We start from the raw sequence: 15,877 nt of genomic DNA, 5'->3' as shown, positions 1-15,877 counted from the left end.
AGTTTCTTGTCCCACTATGTTACAAATTAGAAACCTGGAAAAAAATAGTATTTTTTATATACGACGGGAAAAGTAAATATATATGCATGTTCCATGTTATCCCGGAAAAATTATAGGGAGACATGTATTGATGTTCGATTGATACACTCAATATTCCCAGAGACTGTTAATTACTTTTTATTTCTTTTCACTTTTGTCTTTTGTAATTTCTTCTTTCTTTTCTTCTTTCTTTTCCTCTTTCTTTTCCTTTCCTTCTTTATCTTTCTCGTCTTTGCGACGTTCGGCATCCCTAATGAAATTATTACATATACCATTAATGCTTCTCGGAAACTAATGAAGACTGTTAAATCGACAAACCGGTTTGTAAGTTTGTTGTTGATAAGGTTGTGCAAGGCGATGACGGATCGAGTGAGCGATGCTAGGTAGACAACTAACATTTGATCATTGGTTTTAGTGTGTACGCACTTTACAAACTGCTGATCCGCCACATCGGGCAACAAATTGAAGATATCTTGTAGCTGATAAACTACGGCGTGGTTCACTGGCAGTTTTCCTTGTATTACCTATTGTTGAAGGAAAAATTACAGAATAACAGTATGTATCTATTTTGTCACAAGTAATCACAACATCTAACACACTTTACCTGGTCTAAGTATTCGTGTATGTGTCGGACTTGCTTCAGGAGGCCTTTCAAACCCAATAACTGTGCTGTAATCCTCTGCGATAGAGTTCCAACGGTCGTATCCTTAACATCCCGAAGCAAATGCTCTACTCCTACTTCTTCTGCCTCCTCTGCCCCGATCTCACTTGCCAAATGCTCGAACGTTTTACTAGTAGGAGTACCATCCTTTTTATGATACCACAGAGACATTCTGGATGTTAACTCTAATTGAGAATGAACATTTAAGATTTACTGTTAATTACATCGTGAACTTCTTCAACTGCGTGGTAAGCTTCTGTTGGGAGACCCATATCTCTAGGTTCAGCGTCAATGATGACTAGGATGGAATTGGGGCAATATTCCCTAATTAGTTCATTGATAGCAACATCATTCTGATGAAGTTTGGGACCAGTGTGGTACCAGCCAACTATCTTTTCCTTAGCTACATATAAATGCAATATGTAAATTAAGCTTTAACTGGCGATTGCACAAGAACACATACCATTCACTTTCTTGAACATAGTAGACATATTCTCCAAGTAGTCATGATCCAAAAACCACACAGACTTGTCCTTGTCATCTTCATCAAAAGGAACTACAAATAAACCAAGGGGTTAAAATGCATGGTGTCACAGAAGTCGAGACAAACGGTCGAAAAAAAAACAAACCTGCAAAACTATTTGAAACGTCCAAGACTCCTTTATTTCTTAGAGCACCAAGCAGGACACCAACCACTCGCTTTTGGTTGCCGATTTTGCTCATACGTGTAAAATGATCGACAACACTCAATAAAACGAGGGGGTGTACGACTACATTTTTCACAGGATTTTCTGTCGTAGGCATTGTTTTATGAAATGACGAGTCAACTCGTATATGGTGTGAGAAAAAAACAGAAACGAACGCCGGAGAAACAAGTTCCCCAAGCAATGAGAGAATGACTATTCAGAAGACGAACTGACGTGACAATTGCTACAAAGAAGAAAGTGGCTCCAACTACATTTTACTCATAACAGCCTAACAGGGGACTCGGCCAGTCGGCCCCGATCACATTCTAATCGGGGACACCGCTAAGCTTCCCCGATCAAAATGAATCGGGGAAGTTCGGTGCGGAATGATGCTATAATCGGTGCTGCACCGATAGCACCGTTTCAGCCATAGGGGGTTAGTCTTACCAGTGACCTTGCGTTCTGATAGGCCAACGAGAATCGCGTGGTCACATTTTGTTCCTGTTGGCCGCAGGGCAACTGCCAATTTAGATCACTATTCATTGATAATCGGGGAAGGCACCGATCACCGATATCACCGCACCGAGCACCGAAATCACTTCCCCGATTAAGATTATCACCGCACCGAGCACCAAAATCACTTCCCCGATTAAGATTATCCCAGCACCGGATCGACTAAAAAGCTCCCCGATTGGCGCGGGGCCGAGCGCTAACAGGGCATTGTGCTTTGCTTTGTGCTATTGTGCATCGATTTTGAAAATTTTGAACAATTCCCTGCTTCAGTGGTTCTTGGAATCACGAATTCACGACACACATATTATATATATTTTTTTCCACAAGAAGTAAATCTGGATAGGGAACCCTGTACTGATTGATAGTTTTTTTAGTTAGACTTTATCCATCGGTAAACGCCAGCATATTGCTACAATTTTAAAGCCATATTCAAGACAGGAATCGTCGGGAATAGCATCTCTTCAGTCGCCTTAGATGATCTTATATACTAGTACCTTTATCTACTTTCAATAGCATGAATCAATGTGAATAGATGAATAATGTAGTAGCAAGCTAAAAGCACGAAAAGCTACAGCGAATTCGATTTAATAAAAAGTTCCTCCTTTCTTACATATTTTGAATTCAATTCTCTCCTTGCTTATAAAAATTTCATTTTGATACCCTACAGTGGCTGACTTTAAAATTTCATAACATGGAAAAACAACTGCAGGATCCAAGTGTCAGACTGTCAGTCGTACAAAACTGTACAAAAGAAAAGGAATCCCTTTCTTTCTTGTTATTGCATGCGCTAAAAAGCAAGAGATTTCGAGATCAAGTTAAAGGTATACTACAATAAAATAACGTTACACTACTGTATAATAAATTTTGATTCTTTTACGTACTTACATTTTGTTATTGAATGTCTTTGGCTAACCAAAACTACCTACGTAAAAACTCCCGTAAAAACCATAGTCCAAAATACCCAAATACCAGTTGAAACGTCTCTTGTCACAAGAGTCTTGTGTATGGCGATGGTGACCACGTCTACGTTAAAACATGGCGGTTTTGATGCAAAAAAATTCACAAAACCGTTAATGTAGCACATATATGTATATTATATATATTCATTTATTTGGAAGCTGAAATGCAAAAGGGACCCAGTGGTGTACGGTAGTGCCCATTAATGAGTAAAGACGGTATTGATTTTTCATAAATGCTCTGCAAATGATGGGAAGGTAGTCGTACTAGGAAGATTGGCAGACAGCTGCATGCTAATACCGTTATTGAATTCACGCATATGTATTTCATATAATTTCGCGGGTTTATATCAACCACTACATTCGCCTTCAATCTTTCGCTTGCTCGTCGTCTTCACAAGACGCCTTTTGCACGATTAAACACGTTCTATTGAATGTGTGCACAGCCATTAGGGCAAAAAGCACAAAAAGTTGTGTGAGGCATTACCGTGGTGATTGATCCACCACGTCAGATTTCCACACACCTCCACCTATACGACATCTATCCAAAATATCATACCTTCAATTGTGCAAACATTGATTCACCTTCGTGCCTTCCTCACAGCACGTATTTGGTGCTACGTCAAGTCAAAATCCGTGACGATATGGTCGCGTTCTTCTGTGTTACATAACCCCCAAGACAGCTATACAATAAATGTATATAATACTTTATTGTGATTGAATAAAGAATCGTTTCTCTTAGTTTGACAAAAGGACTCACAAAATGGGGACATGTGTACGTTTTCTCTCTTTGTTTGCAGAAAACATAATAACGTACATAAACATTGACAACAACACATTCAGTGGCTTGTATACATCAACGTGAGAATGTCTATTATATAACTGGTCCATAAAACACCTTTTGTGACTGCGGTTTAATCAAGATGTTGTCAGGACGACAAGAAACTAAAAAAAGAAGAACAATGGGAGGCAATGAGTTTGCAAAAAACGTCTTCTTTTAGAGTTCACAGATGGCAGCATTTCAGAGCATGTCACTGGATTGGATGGTAGATTGGATGCAAGACGAGTACGTCATTTCAACTTCGCAGGTCAATTGGTTCATTTGCATCGACGTCATTGGGATGTTGTTGATCAGATGAGGCAAATTGTCGTCGTCGTCCGTGCACGCAATCTGCGAACGTTCGTCTTCTCCGTTAAGGACGCCTGTTCCTCCTGCCCCACCGCCATGCATGCCATTAACGCTGGCGTCGGGACGCTGCACAGCCTTTTGCCTGGACGACGACCTGGAAACGGAAATGGAGGTGGCCAATGCGGGACAATGGCGCCCAAAACAACGCAGTAAAGGACTGACAATATCACGGAACTCGTTCCGGAAATTGTCATTGTACCAGCCGTAGAGCCAAGGATTGGCGCAGGCGGAAGACATGCCCAGGACGTGGCACACGGCATAGATAATCAACATGGTCTCTTGATCTTCGGGCTTTTGGAACGGGTTGTACAAGTCAAGCACCAGGTTGTAAACGTTAAGTGGCATCCAACAAACCGCGAAGATGAAAGCGATCGTAACGAGCAAAGAATTCAGCCGTCTCAGTCGCTTTTTTTAATGATTTCGTGGAAATTGTTTCGTAGATAGAAAAGATAATGACGAAATCCATTAAAAACTGGCATGTTAAACCTAAATATTTATTTCATTTACCTGTTTCTCCGACGCTTGTTTCTTTGAATCTTTTCCCATTGACATCATGAGAGATTGTCGCAAACGTAGACGTCGGCAGATTTTGGCGTGTACGACAGACACGATGAGGATGGGCGCTGCGTATTGTAGGACAATGGTGGCCGCTGAGTAGAGAGCTCTACCGTGGGCAACGGGCCAATTTTCGTAGCAGTAGTCAACCGATTCGACACCTATTCCGTAATGCGATGGCCAAAGCGAGTGATGGTCCAGTGAACGGAAGAGGAACATGGGCGCCGCTAGGAGGAAACTCAGCGCCCAAATGGAAAAGAGGCCGGCAGCGGCGCCTATCCTTTTCAGATAATCCGTCGTTGGATAAACGATCAACTGGTAACGGTCCAACGAAATAGCCGTGATGGACATGGTGGACACAAAGATAGAGACGGCCTGGAGACCACCTGCCAACTTGCAGCTAATGACCGAATCGCCCAAGGGCCAATATTTGGTGATGATCTCGAGCAAAGTTAGAGGCATTGTAACGAGACACAACAACAAATCAGACACGGCTAAATTAGTGATGAACGTGTTGCGCAGCGTCCGCATCGTCGGCTGGCGGATGACGGCCCAAATGACGAGACAGTTGCCCAGAGAACCGGCCATAATGAGCACAGAGTAAAGGGTGATGAGAACGCACGAGGCTCCGTATCCTACCCTCCTGTTTTCCATCACTCGGGACCAATAGTGTTCGTCGTCCGGGTTAATATTGAAATTGATTAAACCACCTGGGCCACCGCTACTGTGATGTTTCAACAATAAGTTGGTCAAATTGTGCACTAAAATTCGGATTGTCGTGTGATTCAATTGGCCGGCAAGACCGCCTTCCGTTCGCTCCATATGTTGCATGATCCAGGCCGTCAGATTGTGCGGATCGTCAAACGAATCGTCCAACGGTTGATAATCCTCCATGTTGGCAGCCAAGTTCAATAGGGGTGCGGTCAATCTATAAATCGATTATTTGCACAAGAAGAAAAAAAAACTGAATGTCGTTCGCTGTCAAAAGATGGGGCGGCAAAGTTATTGTTCCGCACACACAGAGCGAAATCGTCATTTAGCTTTACTTCATACACCATTTAACGACTGTTCCATTTATTACCTAAGGCACAATAGAGAGTAATGTAGCTGCTGGCGGCCATAATGTGCCATTGTGCTTTATACTTTGGCCAGGGACGTGTATCAAAGACACTGGGGATGAGTATATAAAGTTCGGAAAAGATGAGACAAAAATCCGCATAGAAATTGCCTGCATTTTTGTTTTTTCTTCTCTGCGCCAGAGACAATGATGGTGCGGATGGCGCTTATGGATGTTGTCGTAAATTGCGCGGCTATGGTTCTCGGCGGTTTTGATCTGGTCGACGGATCAGCCGAGTGGCAAAAAAGGAAGTGGACGGACACTTCGGTAGCTGGGCTCGCTAGACAGGTTATTAACTCTGATCCGTTGATATGTTGACGCTGTCACGATTTGTAATCGTGAAAATTGCTTTCTTTTTTCTTTTCCTTTTAAAACTGTCAGTTGGACGAGACGATCAAAACTACCAGCCAATTCGACAAATAGAGTGTCTTATTTAACTTTAATGTCCAGCAAACGAGAAAAGAAGACGAGTGAAGTTGGATAGCCGCCGCGTTCGTGAGAACGATGGGGACGCAAACTATTTTGATCGTTTCACGAACGAACATAAAAACGAAGATTCAATATATGCGGGACAACAAGGAGCAGCTGTGCTTGTATTTACTACACATTTATAGGAACGTGAGATCCGGTACACGCATCTGCCAGGAAAAAAGTTTCGGGTTCTTTTTTTCTTTCCCTCCAGCATATACCGATGCCGGAGTGTAAAGTTAGCACAGAGGTGCTGGATATACTGTAGTTGGTTTTTGATACAATCGATTTACAATTTTTTTACAAAGGAAAAACGAGACAAAGTAAAAAAGGATAATAGTCTTATTTAGTCGATTGTTTCGCAGCTTCCGTCTTTGCAGGATGTGCTGGATCTTCCTGGCGGAAAGGCTTTTATGACTCGTGTTTCTTTTCCCAATTTTCTTTTTTTCCATTTTATACGACATATTATTGCTATACGATATATAGAATGGCTGCGGTAATAATAAATATCTAAAGTCGCAACGAGAAACCTCTTTATTGGGAGTTGAAGTGTTCGTTGCCATGGGAATAACGTTGGAAAGAGATTCATAAGATTCGACTTGAGGTTAACCCGATCACGCTCAAGGAATGCTAAAAAAGGGGAAGAATATAATGATCCTGGCACAAAGTTTGATTTTCGTGCACGGAACTTTTATCCGCAATTTAATACAACGGGGGGAATGACAGCGCAGCGCGATGCATTTTTTAGTATCCAATTCAACTTCTCATGTGAATTCTTTCTTGTTATCATATAGAAACTGATTTGCATACCTTGACTTCCTATTGGCTGATCACTAATGTCGTCTTTGTCGAATCGACAAAAACTTCTCAAAAGAAAAAGGTTCGCATAACAGAATTAGTGAGTCAGCTGACACGGCATCCGCAGACTGCTCATCAATCGATTTTTTTATTTGCCACTCTAGATCTTTTCCAACACGCATCCGAATAGAGGACACATTTACTCAAATGGATTGAGTAAATTTCAGCACACACGAGTCGTAGGATACACACACAGCACACACACACACATATATAATAATTGGGCAACGTTTTATCGGAGACAGCAGAAGACACTCGATCGCATAATGGAGCCACAAAGTCAAGTGGGCTAATGCTTAGATGAACGATTACGGAGAACTGGCAGCCTCAGGTCGACATCCGTACAGTTCTAGTATTTTTGGGGGGACTAAAAACAAAGTGTTCGCTCTTTTATATAGGAAAGTCTGGTTTTCTATGAAGCGCACGAGTGAGCACTGAGAGATTACATGTTTGGCGCTTCTGCGCGGGCGTCACGACCCAACAGATTCTCTCGTTACCAACGGTTTTCGGTAGCCTTCCACCCCGCTGGAAGGAAGCACGCCCCTTAATTCTGTTCTACCGTTGTATCTGGATGCTACGATGATGGTGTTGTTGTACATTGTTACACGGATAGAATAATTGAATGTCTTTTTTCAGTCTTGTGCGTTGCAGAAATTGTCTCTGGAGATAATTATCTAGTTTGAAAGTATTTTTTAAAAAATGTAACTCGGGGTTGTTAATATTGATTGTTCACGTTAGATAAAAATGGGGAGGGGAAATGAAAGGAAGAAAAAAAAAAAGGCTTTTTGTGCCAATTTTTTATGGTGGTATATATATCGCAGGACACTTCCATCCGTCCAGGAAAAAAAAAATAAAACTGGCTATACTTTAATAACCGATTGCTATTGCTTCCGGCAGCTAATGATGAGCGTCATGCTAGTAACCGTCACAATTAGTTGTAATGAATGTAATGCACCCTGTTTATCTACGTACTACCTAAAATGGTAAATTGACGCCAAAAAGGGGGCGATGAAGTAAACAAAGTTCTTTACACTTTTTGTACGATCAACTTCACTTGCACCGTCAGTGGTCGACGTAGAAAAATGAAATAAACAAAAACAAAACAGGCCAGAAACTTGTTTTGATACAATAGCGGCATTGTAAAATTTTAAACATCCCCCCACCTTTATTTTTTACTATTTCGCTAGAGCTGATAATTCCTACGTCCCGCGTGAGCACACCGCCTACGGCCATAATTCATTCATAGCTATAAATACACGCAACACCAACTGAATTGTCTAGTCGTTTTACATTTACGCACACACGGAAAAATGCATTATGATAAAGTTTGCATTAGACAAAGAAAACAGGGAAACTTTGGATGCACGAAATGTGCATCCAACGCAAAGGTGCACGTGAATGACACAAAGCTTAGGCAGTTACTCAAACGCTGTTAACGCGCTTACTACTATTTCCACGGACGCCTCACTATTACGCAAATTCATAAAAAATGTATGCCAACACAATTTATTTGATTTTCACGAGGGGTTTTTCCCTCTCACGTTGGGCCATGACATTTTACACGCAGCGACCCGCAACTATAATAATAACTTAATGGATGTTGGGCCGGTATTCTTCCACGTTTAATATATTCTCGTAACAATACTATGCGCGTATATTATCAAGCTGTGATTAATAAATGCTCAGATAGAACACGGAAAAAAAGGCAGTCATTTATCGATTTCTGATTACAGTGTACGTGATGGAATAGACAGTCTTTTTTTCGTTTCTCTATATGATTAAATATCAGAGTGAAACTGGAGGTGGCAAGATCCCAAAACAGTCGTAGTCATCATAGCTTTTCGTCAATGATTTTCCTACGAATAAGATGAGTTTCTCGATGTGGTGATTCGTGCGTGATGTCGCATTTTTCCCGTCTGCATCTTTAATAAATCCCGCATGCAATTACCTCTCATTGTTCCAACCTTTTTTGTTTATGAAAACCAAAGAGCATAAAAAGAGAAAAGCCAATAATCCCAGTCACGGTATATCTAATGCAAACATGCAGAAACATCGTGATTAAATTACATCTCTAACGTGTTACCAGTGGCGTCATAACACCCGGCAAGTTCAAACAAAGTGTATCTCAAAGAAACAAGAAATTTCCCTCTTCTATTTTAGAAAATGAAACGATTCGTTACGAGGCGATGCTGTTTAGCGTTTTCATAAATATACCAGCAATGTGCAGCAACGTTCTGATATTTAAAAAATATTAACTAAACAAACTTTGAAATTCCCTCACGAAAGTTTGTGATCTTCGCGTGTCAGTTGGAAAAGATATTCAAATTTTTTTGAAGTTCAAGAAATGTCACTGTTGTTACTTCATGCCAATGTTTGGGAATAAGCCTCAAGGGCAACTGCAACGATACGATTTTCACGGTACATGTTTTGTGATATCAAGTTTAGCTAATTAGGGTCGATGAATAATATGTTAACGGAGGGTTGTTGAACTTCAATCGTACTTTGAACCCAAACTAAATAGACAAATTGGACATAAGTCACTTATTTTAGCGTGTGTACAGGCTTGAGGGGGAAAAGCTTACAAATCAGACATGACACAAGAAGTAGATGATGCAAAAATAAAGACTTGGCAACGGAGCTTACAAAATAACAAAAACAAATGCTTAGGCTAATTATTTTCTACTTGGGCGAACAACAAAGATTCGACTTAAATACACATGTATACTTGACCTAGAAAATAAGGAAAAATGGTTTGAATTAAAGAACAAGTCGAAATGATTCGAATCAATATGCCCAGCGGTCAACTTCAATGGCAATCAAACGTCATTGACAATATCCTTTTTCTAAAAAGACGTTCTCTATGTGTTACCAAAGTATGTATGCAATGTTGGTCAGAGGAGCATTCTGTTTCGTTGCTCAATAATGAACCTTTCGCCGTCATTTTGTCGTAATAACTGTACGTGACCATCAATCACCTCGACATTCGATCCTTGATAAACAAACCATCCCCCTCTGTTTCCACTCGTTCTCGTGCAAACTGACAAAAGGTGATGAGCAGTAACATGAACATAGCGACAGAGGAAACCCATCATGCAGACAAATATTAAGGAAAATAATGACCATTTTATTGTATTGATGTGGCGCAGCTTAACGCCCCCCCCCCTCCACAGTGCTGGAAAAGGCTTACCAAATGTTCTTTAAGTATTCCATTAAAGGCCATATTGTTACGAACAGTGTTAAAGTTGATTTTTTTTTCTTTCTTATTATGCGTTCAATTTTAGGAAACAAGAAAACCTAATCATCAGTTTGTAGGTTTAGTTGAATCGCCGTCATCTCTGCGTATTCCACTAACTTAGTTAACAGAGCAGTAGATAAATTACACCATCGATTTTTCTTCTTCTCTTATCTTTATTCGTCAGCAGTTCAATAATAATCTCAACTCATCCATCCGTTCCGTACACTCTTATTCTATGTCTTTGACTGAATTAGGTGTATCTTGATGATTGATACCAAGCATGATAGGTTAAGGATTTTTTACTTATCGATTTTACAGACATTTTGGCACAGAAATTTCTCTATATCCACTGTTTCTACTAATATCGAATGGCGGAATAATCAATCAAATAGAACAATGAATGCATTTTGAAAGCTTCAATCGAGCATAATAAATTGCTAAAAGGCGTTTGGAATAACTTACACAGTATGAGAAAATGAAAATCACATGCCAGTTGACTAACCGTGAACAATTAGGCGCAACACTCAGATTTTCACTGTCCCGGCAAAAATCTGTTGAAGACACAGAGATTGAAGAAACTGTTCGCAACATCGTACACGTGTCACTGAATTCAGTCTCAAGGCTAAGCTAAAGGGTTGGATAGGCCGATTCGTGGTGGAAGAAAAAGAAAAGCAGGCAGCCATGATGGATTTTTGGTCCCCCCTCCTCCGATTTCGATACGCTGACAAATTCCCTGCAAATGTCACAGTAGCTCGGAACATATGAAAAAAAGAAAGATGAAAAAGAAAAAAAAAAAATGGCCGACGGAAAAAAGGGGAAAAATATGGACTTTGGGCGGTAAAAACAAATGAAATGGGCCCTAAACACAAAAACTCCCTGAAATGCCAGTGGGCATTTGCTATGTATCGGTTTATGAAACCTATTTCGGTTAGATGCCCCTTCCCATCGCATATTATCTTTAAACAACAAATTATAGTATGTTCGTATTTTAAAAGTAAAAAGCCAAAAAAATAAATGTTAGCTCTGCTTACTTATACATTCCTCGATACCTTTGCTCAAGATCACACCAATTGAGAATTTCATTTCCTTACGTCAACCGAGCAGTTATACAATGAAAAATGTGATTAGAATATGAAATCGCCCTTAGAATACGCTCGTCTTTCGTTATCCGTTATTTCCAACATCTGTTCGATTCATTCTCTTGTAATATTATTCGAAGATCAAAGTTCACTTTTTAACCTAGTTGCTTAACCCAGCTGAGATTGGCATCTCGAATAGGCAATCTCAAATTATACAACGACGCCATACTTTAGACATTTTAAATACATAACCTACCCACATATTGAACAGGTGACTATCCGAGACATGTTAAAAATAGATCTGCGGTACTGTGATACAAAGGTTATGGCCATTGAATTGTAATACGTCACTCTCTTTTCGATTCCCACACTATCCCGATTTGTATGCCATACTCCTCCAACGTTCTTGCTGATCCATGCCCTCCGTTCTCACACAAAGTGTATGGAATAAAAACATGTTGCGTCATCACACCATTTCCATTCCGAATTCATTTTGATCGCATCAGACCACTCTCAACAACTACTCAATGCTCTCACAATCACTTAGTGCTTCACAACTACTCAACTCCACCAAGGACTACGCTGAATTTAGTAATCACGCTTTAGGAATCACATATCATGATAAAGATACAGATAATCCAATTACACGAGAGACACCTACACAACAACTCGACACGTTATAGACTATGCTAGACCTATAGTAGTACCGTTCACCATGAATATCCAATCTGTTTAAAACTTGGTATTGAATAGGTATCTCGTAGGTCGTCCCTTAGACACCTGTAAAACCAATTGTTCTGTAATCGGCACACGCCATGATTCAGTTCAGTACCTGCCATTTATTTATTCATAATGAACTTCGTAAGGTTAAGAAACAAGAGGAAGATAGGAAACGAAAATTGTAATTACACACATAATTAACTGAACATAGACGGCTAGCAGAGTAACCTGATATTTCCATTGGTTCTTGAGTTTTAATAGTAGACCTTTCCGACAATGTGCCATATTTTTGGCATGTAAAAGAGCCCCGTTACAGATCGATAACCGCCTTTTGGATTGGCTATCGTATCAGCCATGTAACAATAATAGACCATCCCAGCTTATTCAGATTCTCCAGACTATACATGTTCCACAGGAACATGCGCTTCATCGATCGACTTATACATAAGAGATGATCCATTCAGTAGCCACTTTCTCCTATATATCCGTATAAATCGCTATGTATATTATTCGCGTTTCAGCCGTGTAAAATATATCGACTCTCTAGCACTCTGGGAATTTTTATATGCATCCGTTACACACTCAGTTTTTATTGTCATTTGATACATAGGCCTACGTACCTAGTGCAGTTTTTTTCATTATCATTTCTACTCATGTTTTCTTTGTTAAGGCCTATATATAGAAATACCTGTTATTATTTTTGAAAGCCTTATTCGTTAACGAGACGAGAAATAGGAACGAGGCGAATAAAAGATTTCTCGAACGCCTTCATGCTATTGATAAAGATATACAGTCATCTTGTATTCATAGTGTCATGCATGAGACAACATTGAAAATTATTCCAATGTTATGTATCCCTCTCTTTTGCATTCATAAACAGCAAAGGCGTATTTTTCGCCTTTTTAACCAATTCAAAAAAATGCGATTAATATTTTTCCTCATTAGCTTCATCTGCGTAGTTTGTGAATGTCCCAGAGAAGCAAATATTCGGTTAATTACGTGTCCACTTGTACCCGAAAGTACTGCTTACGTTCGTCTCAAGAGAGGCTTATAAAAATCCCTTACAATCGTTCAGGCACCATAGATCAATGTTTGTTCAAAATAAAATGAAAACGGAAATATATCTCGACATTATTTGTAAGCTAGGCCCAACCTGTTCGTAAAAGAGTTCAGCGAGTTCTTCTTTTTATAATTGTGATAACATTCTTTTAATCTATTTTATTTTTCTATTTTTCGGAGGTCACTAATAATTTTGATAAAGTCTTAAGCTGGATTTCAATCGCTTTTTCATCCCATCTGGACAATCCCCGATGGCCTTCTTACACAATTTGACGTTATTAGAGATCACAGTATAGATTAAAGATATCTATGGCAACTGTTAAGACTTCACCAAGGTTCCGACTGACGGTTCCCAGCCGGTCTATTTCTAAAGCTTATACGAGTAATTGGACAAAAGGTAACCAATGTATTGGAAGAGGAAAAGATTTTTAAAAATAATAAGAAAGAAATGTAGCAGCATATTGCTAGATTACCGGGTTCGCCAGACTTGTCATCCCAAAACTGTTTGATGTTCATGTACAAAGAAAACCAATCAGACAAACATACATGAAACAGAAATTCAATTGAATTGCCGATTGAGGTTTAACTCGGTGTTCTTTTACAGACAAATCCCAACTTGGCAAATCTAGCGGTGGGAAACGAAAAATGAAAGACATTAAAGATCTCCGATTTGCGCAATCGTGATGGGATGACGGGCAAATGTACAGTAGAACATACGTACGTACACACGTATGTCATTAGAAAAGAAATGTGTGCAAGAACGATTTATAAAATCCCTAGGGTATACCTTTGAGGTGTACGGGGTGTAGAGAGACGCCAGAAAATGGACAAATCGACAAACTTTTCATCACAAACGTAATTGGTTTATACACACAGAAACGAGGGAAAAGCTTATTACGTACCGTAGATTCAACTGCGGCTCTGTGGGCTAACAACTGGAAAATTGACGGCATCAGGGACGACGTTCGTTGATTGGCCTTTGATGAAGAACTCATTTTCTATGCTTGTTCGTTTTTTTTTTTGTTTTTTTCTTGGGTTTGTTTTCGCTTTGAACGAAGCAGTGACTGGTGATTCAATATGCACGCAAAAGCTTCTTCGGGCAGACAGCACTTAGCACGTACCAAATAGCTATCAAACAAATCCCTCTAAACGGGATTCTATTGTCCGGAACGAGTCGAATCGAATTCTCTCTACTCACCAGATTTTATCTTTTAAGCCTTGGCGTTTTTTTTTTCTTTCCTTTTTTTGGTGAAAGAAATAAGCAAGAAAGTCGAGCACTATGTTAAAAGGCGTACGCCCCGTCTTCACCGACTAGTCCAGGAGTACTGGTGCTCAACACACACATGCTGCTGATCCCTTTATTTCTATTGTACATCTGTCCGCTGTATATGCGTGTCGTTCATAGGATCAGAGGGTTTCCCCTACCCTTTTTGTTGAGTAGGAAAAAGAAATCCAAACCGTTGCCTTGCGCCAACTAGTCTGATGTTTGTCACGTAACACGCTCTTTCTCCCCCACATTGTATTATGTACGGCTAGTTACCGGTCCAACTTTCTATCAAAACATGGAAGGCTTAAAGATGGCACGTACGCAACCAGCTGCATTACAATAGGTTCCATCTCAGGCTTCAATAAGTCTTCTTTAAAAATAAAAATCGGTTGTTGGGGGAAAATTCAAAAGAAGAATTTGAGATTGTTGAGGTGAAAAGAAAAAGGGAAAGATGAGATGAAAGGAACAAGGTAAAAATCTATTATACACTGGCCGAATAGAAGATGAAATGGGGCGCAGTCTACGTTTCATTCGGATACCTGGTCCTTTTATTGAAGCGTGACTAAGACGTTTTAAGACAGTATAGCCGAGTAGCATTATGCAGTAGGCTAGTGCTTTACGGTTCGTAAAACAATCTCAGGTGAAGTCAAAGCACCGCCATCGAAATCGGTAAAAGTTTTACTCTTGACAGAAAAGAAGATGTTGAAGAAGAGCTTTCGTGTAAAAACCACGTAGTGAATTTCACGCTTGAGTGACACGCGGTTTTGATTCATGCTCAGAATGAACGCAGTTTTGACAAATTCATTTTCTGTGAAGGTGGACAGCAACGCAGTAAACAATTTCCTACCATTACAAAACAAATGTAGGTCCCGCAACAACAATTTTGCAAGAACGGGGCCGCCAGGGGAAGACTGTTGGAATTGTACGCTTTACCTTGCAGCTAATTGGAAGGAGATGCCGGGTAGCAAAGAATTAAACGATGGGTCTTAATTCAAAGAACACAAATGGAGGCAGTTTTTTATATCCGTGCATGTTTAGTGGCAGGATGACTTTAAAAGTGTGCATTTCTTTAACGGAATGTAGGCAGTGACCTAAGTATTATTCGAATTTTTTCTGTGTCACAACGCTCGAGATTGGTTGCAATAAGCACCTGTCCGACTATATGCCAGGAATGCAATTACTCAGCAAAATATTTAATCAGACGAGGTTAATTAAAAGGCCCTCGGCTCCGTCTGTAATCCGTTAATTATACCCGTAGGTCGGTATATCGGGTTATTCAATTGAGGCTAGTTCTTTGTGTTCCATCATGCTCCCTTCCCTGAAGTTGTTAATTCTTATTCACGATCGGGAATTTCTATATGATTTCATTTCGCGAGGATTGCGTCTTGCAGTCCCATTTCGAGAGTCAATGATTCATGATTTTGGTCGACAATGTGACCATGCTCATCTTCCATCATCGCAACATATGAATGATT

At 40.0% G+C, this 15,877-nt stretch overlaps 2 protein-coding genes across 8 annotated transcripts; both read right to left on the bottom strand.

Annotated features, from left to right (window-relative positions):
* Window positions 1-89: 89 nt before the first annotated feature.
* Window positions 90-1,620, bottom strand: LOC116918664 (26S proteasome non-ATPase regulatory subunit 7). The gene is made up of 6 exons (XM_032924396.2): window positions 1,330-1,620; window positions 1,164-1,256; window positions 925-1,103; window positions 644-847; window positions 358-563; window positions 90-289 (listed from the first exon to the last, which is right to left on the bottom strand). Exons 1-6 carry the CDS (start codon window positions 1,502-1,504, stop codon window positions 178-180), a joined length of 969 nt encoding a protein of 322 aa, XP_032780287.1. The 5' UTR covers window positions 1,505-1,620; the 3' UTR covers window positions 90-177.
* A 1,507-nt stretch (window positions 1,621-3,127) lies between these two features.
* LOC116918668 (neuropeptide F receptor) lies at window positions 3,128-14,461 on the bottom strand. Of its 7 annotated transcripts, XM_045171323.1 has the most exons (5): window positions 10,780-10,983; window positions 4,552-5,527; window positions 3,616-4,449; window positions 3,441-3,561; window positions 3,128-3,385 (listed from the first exon to the last, which is right to left on the bottom strand). In XM_045171323.1, the coding sequence occupies exons 1-3, from the start codon at window positions 10,866-10,868 to the stop codon at window positions 3,877-3,879; spliced, it is 1,638 nt and encodes a 545-aa protein (XP_045027258.1). In that variant the 5' UTR covers window positions 10,869-10,983; the 3' UTR covers window positions 3,128-3,385; window positions 3,441-3,561; window positions 3,616-3,876. The 7 variants fall into 7 exon arrangements, with proteins under 7 accessions (XP_045027258.1, XP_045027262.1, XP_045027257.1 ...); XM_045171327.1 differs by lacking the exon at window positions 10,780-10,983 and adding an exon at window positions 14,038-14,461 and having other exon boundaries at window positions 3,162-3,538; XM_045171322.1 differs by having other exon boundaries at window positions 3,162-3,561.
* Window positions 14,462-15,877: the final 1,416 nt, after the last annotated feature.

Source organism: Daphnia magna, linkage group LG3 (genome assembly GCF_020631705.1).
Source record: "Daphnia magna isolate NIES linkage group LG3, ASM2063170v1.1, whole genome shotgun sequence".
Lineage (NCBI taxonomy): Eukaryota > Metazoa > Arthropoda > Branchiopoda > Diplostraca > Daphniidae > Daphnia > Daphnia magna.
This window is presented reverse-complemented; position numbering and strand designations above follow the sequence as displayed.

Bases quoted from the DNA above. Each gene is read 5' to 3' on its own strand.
- LOC116918664 (XM_032924396.2), bottom strand. From the start codon at position 1,504: ATGCCTACGACAGAAAATCCTGTGAAAAATGTAGTCGTACACCCCCTC. The intron at 1,104-1,163 runs GTATGTGTTCTT...ATTTATATGTAG, and splicing joins TATGTTCAAGAAAGTGAATG to CTAAGGAAAAGATAGTTGGC. The intron at 848-924 runs GTAATTAACAGT...TATCATAAAAAG, and splicing joins CAGTTGAAGAAGTTCACGAT to GATGGTACTCCTACTAGTAA.
- LOC116918668 (XM_045171323.1), bottom strand. From the start codon at position 10,868: ATGTTGCGAACAGTTTCTTCAATCTCTGTGTCTTCAACAGATTTTTGC. The intron at 5,528-10,779 runs GTTAGTCAACTG...ATCGATTTATAG, and splicing joins GTTGCGCCTAATTGTTCACG to ATTGACCGCACCCCTATTGA. The intron at 4,450-4,551 runs GTAAATGAAATA...CATTAAAAAAAG, and splicing joins AACAAGCGTCGGAGAAACAG to CGACTGAGACGGCTGAATTC.